Below are 18,776 nucleotides of genomic sequence, written 5' to 3'. Positions count from 1 at the left end.
TGCACAGGAAAATTTCTCTAAGGGGTGGCATCGTTTGATTAGAAGAATTCCAGTTTCACAGCACATTCCCAATAAACTGTTTTTAGAAATCTTATTGCACTTATTGCCCCATTACCTTTTTTTCTTCTTCAAGGCCGAGTTTCTAAGGTCACACCAATAGAACAATAAAAATATGAGTCATTTGCAAATAATGTGCAGTATTGTGATTTTCATGCTGCTGCTTAGGATTTTCTTCCTACCCCCACAAAGTAGAAGGGGCAGGGTAAGGTCCCTAATAGATTGGAGACCCCTGCCCCTTTTATACCTTCGTGTTCCACCCATTGCAGCTTTAACTTGTGCTTTAGCAGTGAACCTCGTTTCTAAACACCGCAGTTTAGATGATTTTGCAAAAAGTTGTCCATAACAGAAGTTTCTTAGGAAGATAATTAGCTTTGGAAATGCCAGACTTAGTTTCTTGTCTTGAACCTGTGGGCACTAAAAACCCCATGGTTGTTGAGATCCATAATGTTTACAAAAGCTGGTGAACCTTGTTCCATTTCTTTTGTTTGTTTTGTTTTGTTATTTTGTTTTAAAATCATCAGCAATAGCAAGCAATGCTTTCTAGCAAAGATAAACAGCTTCTCAGCATTCAGAGACTTTCTCCTTCAGATAACTAGTGGCTTTATGCCAAGAAGAAGAAGGTAAACAAAAGAAAAGGCCCTGACCCTGGCCATAAACCCGGCACAGTAACACGAACACGTACCTGATGAGAACTGTGTCCAGTGTGTGGCTCCCGTGGCCGGCTCACTGCTGTGCAGAATTAATATTGACTGTTACACTGTCTCAGTACCCCAAGATGTTTTCCTGATATATTTAACTCTAAAGCAGGTTACATTTGGTTTATGCTGCATGAGCTGTCCTTTTTCAATTTTACCAATTTGGGAGAGGTTTTCGTGCAGTACTCGAATGTAAATATACCTGTACTTCCACCAGTGCCAGAAATCCCAGATGTGAGAGCATTAAGAGTAGGTATTTAATATCAAACAAGAGAATTTTTAAGCAAAGAGTGTAATCAATGCATACATCTGATTTAACCAATTAGTTAAAAGGATGGAACTTTGTGATGTAAGAACACATAACTATTAACAAAAATCGTTTAAAAAAATAACTATGGGTCATGGATGTGTGATGGAGAGCCTTCTCTGTGACTTAGGGCAAATAAAAGGTAATTATCCCTTCTTACACAGAGTTGTTTTTTTGTGTTTCAGATATAAAATGCAGGATAGCACTTTTCCCCTTGAAATAGGGAATAAATTGGGGCTCACCAGTCTCTTGCCAAAGATAAACTGGCAAATAAGACAGTTATATTTTATTCATGCTTTATTTACCAGAGGGTTTTAATCGCATTTCAGGAAATAATGAAGGCAAGCAGTATAGAGTAAATTTGGGTGGTCCAAATGTGTCATCACATGAGGCTTAATGTACAAGGGAATGGAGCAAACTCTTAAAACAATTGATAAATAATAAATACTGTTTTTGGTGTTCGTCTTGGCATTTTGTTCTAATTGAAATTAGATGTAGGACTAGCTAAAGGTATATTTCCCATAAATTCAGTACATATTTATTTCATTCCAACTATGAGCCCTGTACTGTTTAAGGTATTTGGCATTCATCGATGCACAAAACAGACAAACGTCCTTGCCCTTCTGAAACTTGCTTTGTGACACAAATTGATGACTAACCCCAAACTCAGTGCTTGCCACTCCCTTGTGTTGAGATGGCCTGGGCTGCTATCCACCACTCTTTACCAGGCAAGGTAAGAGCTGATAGGCATTACTGATTTGGAAACCTGCTATTTCCAGTCATATTGTATGTCTAATCATTATGCAAAAGGGAAGTAAATTTTTATATTATCTTGTGTGCTCAGAAACTTGCTGTCAAGGCAAAGAACATTGCAGCACTAAAGCTTAGGTGGTGAAAACTTTGTGCAAGAAAAAAAGATTACTTTTATGTATTCAAGTGAGCAGAAATAAGGGGAAAATTAACTTCAAGGAACCTGGATCCCTTTCAGTGCAATGCACAGGCATATGCTGAAGTTAAAGCTTTATACCACAAGCTAACTTTTTTTTTTTTAAAGCCACTCTATATTCTACAGAAACGGGTCAAAAGGATGTACTTGAGACTTAGCTAGTCATAGTCCTCACTCCTAACCCTGTCCCCACCTTTGCCTTTTGTAGGGGTCACAGTCTTTTTACTGAGAAACAGGTGCTTCTTCTCTTAGTTAAGAATGCTTTTTCTGGGAGAGGGGTGAGTGGAACTCAACGCGATTTTATCAATGCGTTACCAAAAACTGATTATTATTTTCTTTAAGTGAAAATGCTATAAGCTCGGATTTTTAACTTTAAAGCTATTTGCTGGCACTGTATGTATGCTATCTCTGAGACTTCAACTGTGGACTCCTGTTTAGATTGGGGAAGTAAAGAAGGCTGACAACCTGGAGGCGCCAACACACTGGTCAGGTTTGGAAAATATCTGTTGTCTACATGCTCATCCTTAATTTCAGATGCGTGCCAAAATATCACTGCTGAGTGCCCACAGGTAGAGGGAAACCACTTTTTTTAGTAGGTTGTTTGTTTTATTGTGTATTGTTTGAACAGTATTCCAGTATTTTCTCCTACATGAGAATGTTCAAATAACTAATATCCACGACCGATAACAATCGGCAAAGAATTAGACAATACTGCATCTCAGAGCATCTAAAATCCCCCTGCCTGCCTCTCCCATCCTGGCCCACCTGGACCTCCTGCTAGCTTCCAAGCTGCTGATGTTTATGGGGCTCCAGGCAGCCCCTGGGCTCTTTAAAATCTGCTGGGTACAATGCAGCCTACCCCAGTTGAATCATTTCCTGCTCCAGCCCTGCTGATAATGAGAAGTTCAAGACAGGAAATAACAGTGTCAGTATCAGTGGCTTTGCTTATAAAGTCCGAAAGCGTTGTCGCCTTTAAGACCCTGGGCCAAAACCAGGGAGTAACGGAGTTAAATGCAGGCTTGCACCTTGTTGATGCTCCTTGAAATAAAATTCTGACTGAGACACACAGGACGCATATCAGTTTGCTTTCCTCGCGATACCGAAGGGTGGCCCACGTGGCCCGTCAAAGTCAAGGCACCTGGTGCTCATTTTCTCCAAGTATCCCCGATGCCCTTTCTCTCTTACTGTGAATCTCACGCTTGGATCGCGGATTCCTCTCTTGTGTGGCATAGAAATCCTGACGGTGGTGGCAGACACTGCCGTCCCGCCAATGAGAGAAAATCCAGGAAGGGGCAAGGGTCAGTCTTCAGGCGACTTGCATTTTCCTGTCGAATTGTGCAGCCAAACAGGGCAGAGCTTTTTAACTAGTATGAGAAGGAAAGGGTCCGTGTCACGTTCAGGACGCTCGAATTCGGCCTTACTTTGGGGCCTTGATGACTAATCTACTGGCAGACCTTGGCGCCCAAGTAATACTCTCCATTGCCAAATCAGCACCTCGGCGTGCTGGGGTTGCGGCCGTGAAGTATGTGCCGTGTAGAACACGACAAATCACAGTGGCCCGAGCGCCGTGGATCTAAGAGAGATGTGATAGCTGCGCGCATGGCAAATTACAGCACACTCTGCCTATTTTTCTACTCCTGGTTTCTAGGGTGAGCCAGTGTAGCCGAGGGGTGAGTTTTGTCATGTGTGGCTTTTCTTTGTTACTCCTCAGACCCCGAGCTTATAAATGTGTGCTTGGAAATTAACTCGGGGAAGAGGAGAAGCAGAGTAAAGGGTTGGGGGTTGGGAATTGGTTTGGGGCATAGTTTTCTTGGATTTAAAAATATATGTAAGGATATAGCGGTATACACGTTCGAACTGGAAAAATTACAACTGCAGGGCATTTGATTCCTCTGTTTGGATTCCAAGGGCAGAGTTTACTCCCACTCAGATCAGAGCTTTTTAAGTATCGCCCCTGCCACATGATGATGCACCAAGAGGGGTTTGTATCTTTGGACTTTAGCCTATGGATTTATGCAGTGGAAGAGGCTGGAGGACCCTTCTGGCCAGTCTCGAGGGTAAATAAGAGAAGGAGTTCTACTTATAAACCGTTACAAATTGGTCCTCCGTAATGGCTGCAGTGTTGATCAGACGATCTAAGGGGGCCCCCAGTGATTCCTGAGATAACAGCTGCATGTAAGTCAACCACTGAACATTTGCTTGTAGCTGCTCTAGATTTTTGTTTTTATTGAAGGAAAAGGAGTATAAACATGGGACACACAGTCTGGAGGCTGCTTAAAGGGTTTCTCTTGTTTAAAGCTTATATTGAAATGTCAGTGTCTTCTGTTAAGCTAACAATTGCCATGTTGGAGCTTATAACTTGAGTTGTGCTGGAACATCCAAATGGCAACTATTATTTCTTTTTTCTGTTACAAAGCTGGCTGATTAATAGCAGTGTTGGTCAACGTTTTCTAAATTGGAGAGATAGAAATTACCATTCCCCTTTGAACTGGCCTCAGACAAACAGATTTTGTCCTTGGAGCACAAAGTTTTGTAAATGATCATCAGGTTGTATTGCAATTATGTATTCAGACTCTTTTCCTTTGAAACATTTAATAGTGAAGTAAATATTTACATTAGCATCAGTGTCTTCTATGTAGACTCGATTCCTGTTTACATTTACATTCACACTTAAATGGAGATTAACAAGTGGAAGTAATTATTTGAGCTGAAATTTCTATATGTGGGAAATAATTTCTCAATTATACCCACACCGTCTCTGGCCGTGCTTTAAAGTGGTTGACGGGCACGGGAAGTTGCTGGCCTGCAACATGTTCTCGGTGGTGCCAGCTCCACTCTTGCCCTTCCTGACCTTGGACCGATAGTGCTGGCCACACGCATGCTCCCCTCCACCAGCACACAACAAACCGGGATTTTCTGTTTGTTCTGGAAAGATGCAGGTTTATTTTTGAAAGCTCCATATTCTCCTCATTCAGTTGACTAATCTTCACTTTGTTGTTTCTTTCTCCCTTTCCCTGTGCTCATTTCTGCTCTCAAGTGTACTTGGCTAGAATACCCCTCAGCCTAGTGTGCAGTACTGCAGTTTTTCTGTCCTTCATACTATTGCCCATTTCCTGATAACTCTTTGGCTATCAGAATTTCAGCGTTGTAGTTAATAAGGGCTAGCATGAGTAGCAGTTTTTAGTCTTTAACTTTCAAAGTCACCTACAAAGGTAAATTAGGCTCATTGTGGAAAATCTGGAGACTCTAGATAAGCAGAAAGGGAAGAAAAATCTAGACATTTCATCCATAGATCTCATCTATAACTCAATAAAAAAAAATAGGGCTGCACTAGCCTATTATATCCTTAATGGAATATTGTAATGGTTATTAAATCAATTGACTCAGAATCTCTTTTTAATAAATGAGTCAGACTGTATTATCCAATTACTGTCAGCTGCTACCTTTCCGGGGAGCAGAGATGGTTACTTTGATTGAATTTTTAGGCTTTTGGCACCTTTAGGAAGAAGGGAGATAGAAAGACAAGGTGCAAGTTATGGCTTTGTAGGCAAAATCCTGAGCCTGAGGCTTAAGTTCCCCTGAAATCAGAGGTGTTGATAGTGCCACCTCAGGAATGGCAACTTTAAATTAAAACCACAGTGCTACCTTCCAGCTCCTTACTACCTCATCCCAGGTAGCAAGAAGAGAGAAGCTCAGTTTTGAAAGGAAACAAGGCTTACCTAAGGTTGATCCCCCAGTACTGAGGATTCTTTTTAGAAAGTCTTTGAAAATTAAGACATTGCACTTAGCCACACAGTGTAAATAGAGAATGTACAGGAGCTGAGTTACACAGAGACTCCGAGTAAGGATAAACTTTTGAAATCCTTACTATAAATGCATTTTTTTTTAGTTTGCCATTACTATCTTGCCCCCTTCTGCAGTTAAAAAATACAAAATGAGTTCTGTTAATGAGTGATAAAAATGTTTTGGGTCCTCCTGTCTTGCTCACTCATTATCCACTTGACCCTGTGGAAATAAGCAAGTGTGAGCACAGGGGAAATGACCAGGGAAGTTAATGAAGGTGGGAGACAGGTGTACAGGCGTACCCTATCTAGCTCGGAGCACCCTGGCTTTCACTCCTCTACCATTTGCTGTGTGGTATTTCAGATATATATTCCGTCCTACTCAAATCGCTAGGAAAAGTTACTTGTTGGAAAAGACCTTTGTATAACTTAGAAATGTAGAACTCCCAATTTTTTTTTTGATATTAAAATGTGCTGTTACACTATAAAAAGTTCTGAAAATGCTAGAAGCTATCTTTATGATCATTGCTATCATAGTACCTTCACCAAGTATGGGATTGATGAAAACTAAGTCTGCACTAATAATACATAAATGCTTTATGGCTGTGTGTCACCTTCTTGTGAATTCACTTGACTAAGTTTGGATTATGCAACGTTTTATGATGGAACTTCTCTGTTCTCAGGATGGGAAATAAAAATTGATAAGGACATTTTCTTTGTATTCACGCAACACATATCTTTCTCCCCTTCTATTAGTTTTCCAAACAAAATACGCATAGTCAAGAAACAACAACATCACATTAAAGATCATTTTAACTTGCAGGATTCACTTTGTGTTTGTCAGTCAGTCAATGTCCTCTAGAAAGCCAACCAGGCTCATATGTGTCACTTCACAAATATTGTAGGGTTAAGAATTCTGAATCTGGGGCACCTGGGTGGCTCAGTGGTTGAGCGTCTGCCTTTGGCTCAGGTCGTGATCCTGGGGTCCTGGGATCGAGTCCCACGTTGGGCTCCCTGAAGGAAATCTGCTTCTTTGCCTATGTCTCTGCCTCTCTCTGTGTCTCTCATGAATAAATAAATAAAATCTTATAAAAAAAGAATTCTGAAATAAATGTGTATACCTGCTCACATCCATAGGCCACATCTTGGTTCTTGTGTGAAACACAGATTTAAAGATGAAAGCAGAACTCTTGGTTACCTTCTTTCCACCAAAGTAAGGTATGCAGCATTGAGGAAATAGAAAACATTTAAATTTGGCAAATTATGTTGATCAACTTAGTGACCCAATTCCCTACAATAAACAGTGTTCCCAATATTTCTTAAGATCTAAAATTTGGGAAAATGTTGGTGACTTCAGGATTGAAAAAAGAAAGAGAGAGAAAGGAACAGATGAAAACCCCTTGATCTTATATAATCCCTAAAGCTTTTTGTATAACCCCTTGTCGTGTCAGTATGCACAATTAAACTCCTTCTTACATAATTATAATCAAGGAATTTACTGTGCCACCCAAATACAGAGTAGGTTTTTATCTCTTGTGAAATGTAGACAGTACTGGGTGGCTTAATTAGTGCTTTGCTTCTCTTTTTACAAATTCCAATCCTCTGCTTCTAAAGACTCATACTTGTGTGGGAAGAGAGATTAGGAATACAAATAGAGCGATTTTACTCCTAGTTAGCTAATAATAATTCACTTTGTAATTGAGCCTTCGTGTTGCCAGTGATATCAGCCAGTGGAGGACTTACATGTGCATGTTGTGTTGCACGAAAGGAGATACCTTTGGAGGATAGTCTTGTTGCCTCCACAGTGTGAATATGCCTTTTATTCTGTAGACCTAGAATGTCTGACACTAATGTGCCTTAATAACATTTTTAATCACTGCAAATAGGAGAAGATAAAAGTATAACAAACTAGGTTAAACAGCTTAATAACCCACAACCCTCGGACCAACTAACAAACTAGGTTAAATCACAAGCTAGGTTAAAAGATAACAAGCTAGGTTAAATTGCAGCCTCTCAGCCCTAACTCTCTCTGAGAAGTCGTCTGGGAGTCGCTGGTGTATGCTATAGCCTGTTTGCTGAGATCCTGGCCCTTGAGGCCAAGATGCCTGGAGTTAAGGTCTGGCTACACCAAGTATTGCCTCTGTGACTCAGGAAAAAAAAAAAAAAAATCACTTAAACTCTGTGGGCCTCGTTTTTCTCATCTATAAAATGCGACTAATAGTAGTTGTTAAATTAAACGAATTTATCTCCGTCAGCACTTAGAACAACAGCCTGTGAAACACAGAAAACACTAAAGAAACGTGAGGTTGTTCGTTCTAGTGCTACTGGTTTTCAGTTCTTATAATTGCGAATTGAAATAAGTTGGAGTAATCCTTAAATTTTAAATTTCAGAAACACTTTGATGAGGAGAAAAGCAACATAAAAATAATGGTGTCTTGGGGATCCCTGGGTGGCTCAGCGGTTTGGCGCCTGCCTTTGGCCCAGGGTGCGATCCTGGAGTCCTGGGATCAAGTCCCGCGTCGGGCTCCCTGCATGGAGCCTGCTTCTCCCTCTGCCTGTGTCTCTGCCTCTCTCTCTCTCTCTCTCTCTCTCTCTCTCTGTCTCGGTCTCTGTCTATCATGAACAATAAAACCTTTAAAAAAATATAATGGTGTCTGTCAACAACAGAACCTCTTCACGTTATGTAGCAATTATTATTACATCAAAATATTATTCTACTATCTTGTTCCAAAGGTATCAAAGAAAAATCCAGGAGTAGTCAAAAGTGAGTGTGGAGTTGTTAGAAATTCCTTTGGAGAAGGGCAGTCTAGATCGCAAGGTGAAATTGAAACTGCCTTACAAAGCAGAGGGAGCATTAACTGAGAAGATATGTGGAGCTGGGAGTACCATGCTGGAAAAGAAAGCATTTATAGGATAAATGAAAAGAAAGCATTTATAATGCTATAAGCATTAATAGTATTTCAAAATTACCTAAATAGCTTGGGAATAGGAAAAGAAAGTTTGTGGGAATACCTCTAAAAACCTTATAGTTGGGAACAGAAACTTGTAGAACCTTCTAAGTAATCCAGAGGGGAGGCCTGAGAAGAAGCTATCCATTTTTCTATGGGTCCATTATTGTAGGACTTTAGAAATACACAGCCATAAAATCACAATAGTGAAAAGGAGATGCCCTAGCAGCGACATCTAATTAAACTTCAAAAGCTTAATAAAGTGCGTTACCCAAAGACAAACCCTGTCTTCTGGTTATCTTTGGATTTTTAAATTCCAGAAATGTTTTTGAATTGATAAAAATTCATAGGTTCTGTGAAATAATAACCAAAAAACATATGTGCTACTTATATATTTATATTTGGTCACGGAAATAATTTAATGTGTGTGGTTATAGGGAATTCACTTGTCTTTTAGAGATATGGTGGGTTTCAATTTTTCAATTTTTCTGCTCCAATTTTTATTCTCCTTAACAGATGAGGGACTGAACCACGAGTGCAAACTCTGCAGCCAGACTTTCGACTCCCCTGCCAAACTCCAGTGCCATCTGATAGAGCACAGCTTCGAAGGAATGGGAGGTACCTTCAAGTGCCCCGTCTGCTTTACAGGTAGGAAACTCTAGAGAGCCCCGTGGCCAGATCATGTCCTTACTACCAAGAGGTATCCCCACTGCTACAGCCTTTTGCAGCTATGACTTCAATTCAATTTGGGGAGAAGATGTTTGATTTCTGCTTATTAGCATTATTGATTGCTGCCTACTTAAAGGCTCACATGGGCAGGAAGGTTAACTGTCAGGATGAACAAATGGCATTTCGAGCTCTCGCAGAACTTTGCACTTTTCCATTTGGAAAACGACATCCATGTTTTGTTCACTTTTCTCCTCTTGGTGTTAAAAGGTTACCAAGGCGGAGTGCCTGCACAAAATGACTTCTTAATAATCACAGGCCATGTAACTAAAAATGCAGCCGTGTTGCCAGCCCCTGTCTGTTACTTCAACACGGAGAATTTTGTAACGTTCCCCAGAAGAAATCAAAAAGATATTATTAAAACCTCTAGTTCAAATTCTTGAAACTAGAAAACAGATGAGATGAACAGATTAGAGGAAGCGTTTATTTCCTATGAAGTTGGATTTTTAAAGTAGAAGTTGATAGAAATTTACACTTTTGAGAAGAAACTTTTATTGAATGTTGTAGCACTAGAGTTTTCGGCAGCAGCAGCAAAAAAACATACATCAGAAACTATAATTTGAACCCCATAGGGGTTGAAATAGGATCATATACATTCCTGGTACTCCCCTAACAGTGACAAAGTTATTTTGGAAAATCCTTTGTGATCATTTTGCATGTGTCTTGAACTCGATGGTCAAGCCCCTCAAGGCTATGTTTCCTTCTTATTTGTCAAAAAAAAAAAAAAAAAGCAAAACAAAACAAAAATATATCCTTCTCTCAAAATTGGCTTCTTTGTCTACAGAGCAAGATTCCAGACATTGGTTATTAACCTTCACTGTTCAACCTATAGATTTCTGTCCTTAAACAAAATGAGAGGGGGGCCATGTTCATTGTCCAGTTACCACAAGCAGTACTTGAATAGGGTGATGGCTCTGCCTTCAACATTTGCCTGTGAGGCTCCTTCTTTCCGTAATTCCATAAGCCACTCCTTCTTATGGAACTGTTTTTTTTTATTCTTTTGGTATGTATTTAAAATATATATATTGGGTTTTTTTGGAGGGAGAGGAAGGCTTGCTTTTTAAAATTCTTTGGTTTTTTAAAGTTTGTATTTAAATTCCAGTTAGAGTACAGTCTACTATTAGTTTCATGTATACAATATAGTGATTCAGCACTTCTGTACATCACCCAAGTGCTCATCACAAGTGCCCTCCTTATTCCCCATCGCCTATTTCACCCATCCCCCCAACCACCTCCCCTCTGGTAACCTGTAGTCTGTTCTCTGTAGTTAAGATAAAAGTATATATTGTTATATTTTTACCATAGCATAGCATTTATCTTAAGACACAATGAGTCAGGAGTCTGAGTTCTCTATAAAAGCTCATAATAAGTCTTCATATAGAAGACTGGGTCATAGATCTTCTCATGATTAAGACCCTTAATAAAATAGTTATTTGATGTTGTAGCCAGAAGCCTCATAAAATGTTCTGTTATATGGAGATCAGTGGCAAATCGGTATAAAAAAAAACCCATTTCTTTTTGTTGATGTAGGTAAGAGACAAAAATGCATTAAACATGAGCAGTCCGCATTTTCTGTGCTGACAGACCTGAATTGTTTTAGTGTACCTGGAAGTAATTTTTAAAATAACAATTAAAAGAAAGAAAAAAAAAAACCTTCCAATATAAAGCATGTTAGGTGGGAGAGAAGAAATCTGAGTAGTTTTTTAAGGTAATGAAAAATGTGATTAAAATGTATGACTCACAAGAACAATATTCTAATATTTTAGGTTGGCTGGCAATTAGAATAATTTTAATGATTAGAGTGGAGTCAAAGTCAAATGCCAACATCTTTAATAAATCCTTTCCCTGCCTATACAGATTAATATTGTAGATGCAAACTTTTTTAGGTCACAGTGCAGCAGGCATCCATCAGAAGTCAGTTCTGCCAACCCAAACACTGCCTCTGGCATATACAATTTAATTATTAATAGTATGTCTCCTAGGTAAACTGTTACACAGTCTTAGGGCCTTGTTTTGTAGTCATTAAAATTGAACATGTTTATATTATTGAAACCCTTGCATTCAGTGTGTAGGCTGAGTTGATCTTAAAGTATCCAAAGAGAATTTACCTGCCGTTCTGTTTCACATTTATAGACAGTGCCCCAGAGTAGCTGTGGGATATAATTTTTAGCATTAACACATTTAAATAGAGAACTGTTTGCTAGCTATAACTTTAGGCAAATACAATAAACAGGGTTTTGGCATCTATGATTTCTTAACCTGTGGGTTGCTGAGAAATAAGAGTCCTTTCTGTTCAGATGGTGCTGTGCATTTGACAATTTTCAGCTTTATTTTTAAAAGATTTATAGGGAGCAGGGCCTCAATAAACCTTTACTTTGGAGCTGTTTGGGTTGAATTAGGTGCTTGGTAGAGTGCACCTTCACAAAAGCCAGGGACCTGACCACAAGCAAATGTGACTCAGCCCTCCCCAGTGACTGGCGGTGGTCACACCCAGAAGGTGTGCTATTCGGTTGGCTGGGTCCGGGGCTCTTCAGGGCGAGGCATCACAGAAAGAAAATAACCCAGAGTTCATCCTCTTTTTACCGTTGCAGTGTTTGTTCAAGCAAACAAGTTGCAGCAGCATATTTTCTCTGCCCATGGACAAGAAGACAAGATCTATGACTGCACACAATGTCCACAGAAGTTTTTCTTCCAAACAGAGCTGCAGGTAATGTCTCCATGAGGAGAACCGGGATTGAACTCAGTTGCTCTTCTTATAGGAAACAAGGGCATTTTAAATCTGGATTCACAGTATCACTCACCCTGGGCCACCATGATGCTCAGTGTGTATTGGGGCAAAGGGAAAATTAGAGGCTGGATTAACAGACACCAAAGTAATTTTGCCTCTGGCTGCTGTCAATCATAAAAAGAACTAGAACAGACCTATAATTGGACCTTCTGACCCAGTGTGATAGGCTTAGGGGTCAGGTTTATTGGACTGTGGGATCATTCACCTCGCTGTCATGGCCCACTCTCCCCGATCCTGTTTTATTCATGTTCTGTTCCCACTGGACTCCAAGCTGGATGGACGTCCAAAGTTATTGTTGTCCGGAGGGGTTCAAAATTGGAAGGAAGAAGGAAAGAGAAGAAAGAAGCTGTACTCAAGTCCAGTATGTTTCTTACACTTAATTAACTAGAATAATTATTACTTAGTAATAATCTAGTTAAAAATTGTGGCCCCCAAAGACAGTAGGTTTAGCCTTGACTGTCCACTTGCTAGATATGTGACTTTGCAATGTTCCGTAATAATGACTCTGAACCTCAGATATGAAGAAATGATAGACAAGTGTAACACTTAAGGGGTTGCTGTCAGGCAAAAATGAAGTTAATAGGTCTGAATCTAAGGTACAAACCAGAAAATAGAACACAAATGTTTGGTTGGTTTTATTACTCTTGGCAACAGACCAGTCGTTAAATTACAGATAAGAGACCTGGATGCTAACCTAGAAATCTTACTGATGGTGAAAGGAAGATAACTCTTATTTTGCTTTTTCTGTTACTTCATCTGAGAAATGGGCACAGTACTTTATCCTCATTTTTCTGATGAAATTCTATGAGTAACATGTTTTTATTAAGTGTCGGTGCCTTTGGAGGAGAATGGATTCAAACTCAAAATCGTTTTATTATTATGAGCATTATTATTAACAATAAAGTTATTTAGCCTAAAATGGGGGAAAGGGATAGTTATTTTTTTTTCATTGAGTCCCTTCAACGAGATCCGGATGAAGGAAGAACTCAGAGCCATACCCACTCCTTTGTTTCTCATCCTATACTGTGAACCCTGGGACAGCTTTGTACCTTCTTGGACTCTGGGGAAGCCAAATTATGTGAATTCTGTGTCAAAATAAGGAATTTACATTTTATCATCTGTTATCGTTCCAAGAGTAAACAAATAGCAGATTAAGGTGGTGAAATATAAAATATATGAATGAATGGGTGAGCCCATTTCATTGTCATAATGGTGTCCATGGACTGAAATTAAAGTTGCTGTCTTACTTTTTATCCCTTCAAAATAGATTTCTACTCTATCATATCTGTTTGGGAATTGAATATAGAAGATAGACCAAGTTAGAGTATTGTCAATCTTAATATAAACTATATTTCTGTTTGTAAATATATTCTTACTGCAATAGGTATCAAAAGATAAGTCATTGTGTTTTTATGACTCGGTAAAGGATATGGCCAATACACCTAGTGATACTTAATTAGCATGTAAACTGTGGAGCAGAATTAATAATAAATTTTAACCTATTCAAATCTCTTCGATCAAAGTTGTAGAGACTCTATAGAGACTGACTTCTACCTAATGTTCTTGAAAAAGGTTTGCAACAAAATTGCACTTTTATACTGTATTAGATTTCTAATATAGCTAACCTGGTGGCAAGACGTCATTGTTTTTCATTAAAAGAATCCAACACTGTGGCCGTAGTAGCCTGTAGCCCATTGTAGCATAGACAAAACTAAGCAACTAAACACATCCTTCAGAACTCCAGGTTTCTTTTATAGTGTATTTTAGGGTTTTGTGGAATGTATAGTATTTATTCTTTTCTACAATTAATGTAGAACTAATTGTAGAGTTTTCGAACTCTTTGATCTTAGGATGCCTTTACAGTTAAAATGATTGATGACCACAAAGGGCTTTGATTTATGTGGGTTATTATCTATTGATATTTTCGTATTTTAAATCAAAATTAAAGGATATTTCAAACACAAGTATATACACATATGCAATTCTACTAGCTGTCAGAGAGATGATGTCATCCCTTGTCAAGTAGCCTCTAGGAAACTCCACTGTGTACTCATGAGACAATGAGAGTGTAAAGGGCAAATAATGTCTTAATGCTATTATGAAAATAGTCTTGACATACAGACCCCCCTGAGAGGATCTAGGAGACCCCAGAAGTCCCTGAGCCACACTTTGAAAACTCTTGGTTTATAAGATACAATACAAAACATACAACTCTTTCTGACTCTTTTGAGATCTTCGAAGGTCAAACATGTCTCAAATCATTCTTGATTCATTCATTCAAATTGTGATCTGGGCCACAATAAGGCTTAGACTGTAATCCAAAGCTGTAGGCACTCTTCTTCCCATCCCATAACTCAGAATCATACATATTTGGTCTTTTTTGGCAGGGGCGGGGGGAGTGCAGAGGGAGAGGGAGAGAGAGAATCTCAAGCAGATTCCCTGCTGAGTGCAGAGCCAGACAGACGTGGGGCTTAATCTCACAATCCTGAGATCATGACCTGAGCCAAAATCAAGAGTTGGTTGCTTAACCAACTGAGCCACCCAGGTGCCCCACATACTTGGTCTTAATATAAATACTCAAGCTCAAAATATGCATCATCTCTTAGATAAGAATAGTTTTTAAATGTGGTATATGATAATTTTTAGAACGCTATCCACAGTCATAGGAATATCTGTGTAGGTCTGTTTTCTAAAATCCCCAGTAGTAGCAGTGGCTTTTGGTTTCAATACATTAAGAAAAATGGATCATAGTTAACTTTACTTTTTCTAGTTTAAGAGTGTTTGGATTTTTTATGCTTTACCCTCAGGGGTTCACAGTCCTGTACATTTGCTTTCATTACCCAAATTACCTTTACACCTGTGCTCAGAGGATGGAATTAATATAATTTTTAAAGATTGATTTCTTTTATTTCCTGCTAAAAATTGGGTATGATAAGTGTACAAAAACCATAATAGTTTTGTTAATTTCTAGAATGAGGAGGGAAATCGACTGAAATTAAGGTAAAAGTAGAAAATTAGATTGGCAACCAAAATCATAAGAGTAGAAAAATGAAAAACGAAGCCATTTTATCAGCCCCATTTGGTTCATGCTTTGGTATGTAAAATAAATGCAAATTTTAAAATTGACACATATCATACATACCATTTGAATTCATACTCATCTACTTTTTTATGCCACTGAACCTCAGAAAGGAGGACTTTACAGAAGAGATTATAAACTAAATGTCCAAGAACTAAAATCCCGTTGGATATTGAAAGCAAATAAAGATGTTATTTATTTATATGAGAGAGGGGAGAACACGAGGCAGGGTGAGGCAAAGGCAGAAACAGAGCAGGGAGCCCAATGTAGAGCTTGATCCCAGGACCCTGAGATCATGCCTTGAGGGGAAGTCAGATGCTTAACCAGCTGAGCCACCCAGGCACTCCTAAAAGCATGTAGTTTATTTGACTGTTCCATCAGAGTGAGAATACTAGGGTAAGTCTAGGATGAGCATTTCAAAATCACCTCATAACATAATGACAGTGTATCTTTTAATGGTGCATAAATGATTTCATGAACGTGCTAAGTAATTTACATTTCTTTCACTGCTTATGCTCAGTTAAAAATGTGAAAGCATTTGTGTGTGTGTGTGAGAGAGAGAGAGAGAGAGAGACTAGAAGTGCTTTGTTGGGTATAAAATTTTATATTCAACACACACAGCAGTGTGTTATTTTCATTGATATTGCCTACAATGCCAGTCAGAACTCAGATAATTCCTCATTGTACACTGTCCATCTTTAGGATACCAAGGACTCAGACATCATGTTCTGGACATCACAGACGACAATTCCTTTTAGAATTAAACAAGACAAAATCTCGGGGCACCTGGGTGGCTCAGTGGTTGAGTGTCTGCCTTTGGCTCCGGTCGTGATCCCAGGGTCCTAGAATCAAGTCCCACATCAGGCTCCCTGCAGGGAGCCTGCTTCTCCCAAAGCCTGTGTCTCTGCCTCTCTGTGTCTCTCATAAATAAATAAATAAAATATTTTTTAAAAAAAAAGACAAAATCTCTATTTCTATGGAACATTCAATCTAGGACACACCTTTTGCCAGTGTGGAAGCTGTGTTCTTCACATGACCCCTAATCCTTTCTGACCAAAAATTCTAAATTCCAGTTTAGAGATATATAATGATAATTATTAGCAAGATACAGGCTTTTTCTTTTGTTAGAGTTTTCCCTCATTTGTGCAAGGAATAAGTCCACCTAGCATGCTGGTAGGGAAGATGTGCTTTGAAATAAAAGAGCATTACATGAACTAAATGAATGTTTTGTTTTTTTAAAAGCAAATGAGTATGTTGAATGTTTCACATGTTTTCCTAATAGACCTCAAAACTTTTTCTGCAGAACTTAAGGAAGCTGCTTTGAGAGAGGGATGGTGTGGTCCAAGAATAATATCCTACAATGCATATTTGTATCCAAAGTGGTTTATACAGGTGTGAGCAAGTGGTGTGTTTGTAAAAATGCTGCTGAATAGGCCACTTTCTTTCAATATAGTAATTACTGTTTAATTGGTGCCTCTAGAAAAGCTACAATTCAAAGGCAGTGATCAAATCATCCTCTTCCAATGTGTCTCCATAGAAAGTTCCATCAGGCACCATGTTAAGAATTTAATGGATGTAGAGGGAATTCCAGCAGGAAGGAGAGAGGGAATTGGCCTAGATGAACTTCAAGCTCTGAGATTCTGGTACTTGAATTCCTTTTGAATCAAAGGTTATTGTGATATGCAGCCCTTCCCTTCATTAGCTCATGAATGTAGTGTTTTCCACTTTCAAAATGCAGTAATCATCTGACATTCCAAAGGATACATCATGATTTTCTTTCTTTCGGATATCACTTGGATATCACTTCCGTTTAAATATGCAATTGTCTCTTCAGCTGTTTTTCCTTCTCAAATCACTTTCCCACCAAATCACGTGAGCTTGATGCATATTTTTCACACCACAGCTTAACTGGTGCTCAAGTTTTATGGTCATACTTCTGAAAAAAAAAAAATGAAGCAGTGTGCATATTATGGGCCCTCTAAGACAACAATACAGCATGGAAATATGGCTGCTGAGCTGGTTGCTGGGTCATAGGCTAACTTAGCCATTTGCCTAAAGTAGCCTTTTAATAAATGTAATACAAATTCGTGTCTCAGGTTATTAAATAATGTGTGATGAGACATTTAGGAGTCCTTGTTAATAGCCAAAATCACAAGTGCTATGCTATTTACTACTTTTGTCCCAGTGCCATTATTAATTAAGAAAATATATTTATTAATTAAAATACTAATAAAAATATAACTTCATCATTTTAAATTGACCATGGTCCCAATCATTCTGTGACATATCAAAAATAATTAGAAATAGATCATATTTACAGGCTACTAGAAAAGATAAGATATGCATATGATTAGCCATTATATGAGCTAATATGTAATAAACTGTTATAAGTATTTGAAGAGAAGATGCTTATTCTCCAGCTGGGAGACTCAAGAAAGACATCTTGTGGGAAGCATTCAAACCGGTTCCGAAGGAAGGATATGATTCTGGTATCTGTGGTTATGGGAGAGTTAGCCACCCATAAAGGTCTCTAATGGTTAGTAGTTCTAAAAAAAAAAATCATTTTTATGAGATTTTTATTCATTTGTTTTAATTTGCATTCAGTTCTCTGTAGGCAGCTTAGTACAAGGGAAAGGGCGTGAATTGCAGAGAAGAATCACCAAAGTTTTTTTTTTTTTTTTTTTTTTTTTTTTTTTTTTTTTTTTTTTTTAAACCCTCCCCCCAATCACCAAAGTTTGATTTTGGTCCCTGCCACTTACAAGCTGTCAACTGTGTGCTTCAGTGTCACCATCTGTAAAACGGGCATGTGGGAAATAGCAAGGACTCATGCCCAACTCCCAGGATCCTGGTGAGAGAGTGCAGTGGAGTGTGGACCAAAACAGGCACTGGGCAAGCATTGGCTCCCTGACCCTCTCCCTGCTCCCAAGTGCTGACCTAAGTATACAAAATCAGGAGTCATCATTACTCAGAAATAAAATCTCTTATCTCAGACACATCAGATTTTCCTTAGTTGTCTGCTCTAGTTCTACTGGAATAATTTCCCAGTTAATCATACCTTGACATAGTTTCATGTTAATTGGTTTGCAGGTAAAAATTCTTATTTTAAAAACATTCGTCTGTTTCAGGAGATTAAAGAGTCTTGGGCTTTTTTCTTTCCTTTCTTCTTTCTAGCATTTAACCATAAAACAAAACACTTATATTTGCTTTCAGAAATTTAAAAACATTTCAAAACAACCTGACCCTTCCTTCTCTCCATATACCCTAAATTAAGGACATGTGGCCAAAACAAAAAGTTTTAGCATGCGCCTCCATCAAAGACGAGGTGGGATCTGTGATTTAGGGAAAGGTTTGTTTCAGTTTGTTGTCATATTTTTCTCTGAGTCAGGCCAATTCTCTTTCACAAACTGGACGAATGGAAAGGTGTACCTTTAAAGCTATCAGATGT

General features: G+C 38.6%; 1 protein-coding gene across 7 annotated transcripts in view; it reads left to right on the top strand.

The window, feature by feature from the left end:
• Positions 1-18,776, top strand: part of ZNF521 (zinc finger protein 521) — a 275,252-nt gene that overhangs the window by 236,353 nt on the left and 20,123 nt on the right. For all 7 annotated transcript variants that reach the window (XM_041773263.1, XM_041773286.1, XM_041773255.1 and 4 more), the window contains 2 exons: positions 9,255-9,386; positions 12,056-12,171. In XM_041773263.1, the coding sequence (XP_041629197.1) occupies positions 9,255-9,386; positions 12,056-12,171 (248 nt within the window). The remainder of the gene's footprint in view (positions 1-9,254; positions 9,387-12,055; positions 12,172-18,776) is intronic.

Source organism: Vulpes lagopus, chromosome 1 (assembly GCF_018345385.1).
Source record: "Vulpes lagopus strain Blue_001 chromosome 1, ASM1834538v1, whole genome shotgun sequence".
Lineage (NCBI taxonomy): Eukaryota > Metazoa > Chordata > Mammalia > Carnivora > Canidae > Vulpes > Vulpes lagopus.
This window is presented reverse-complemented; position numbering and strand designations above follow the sequence as displayed.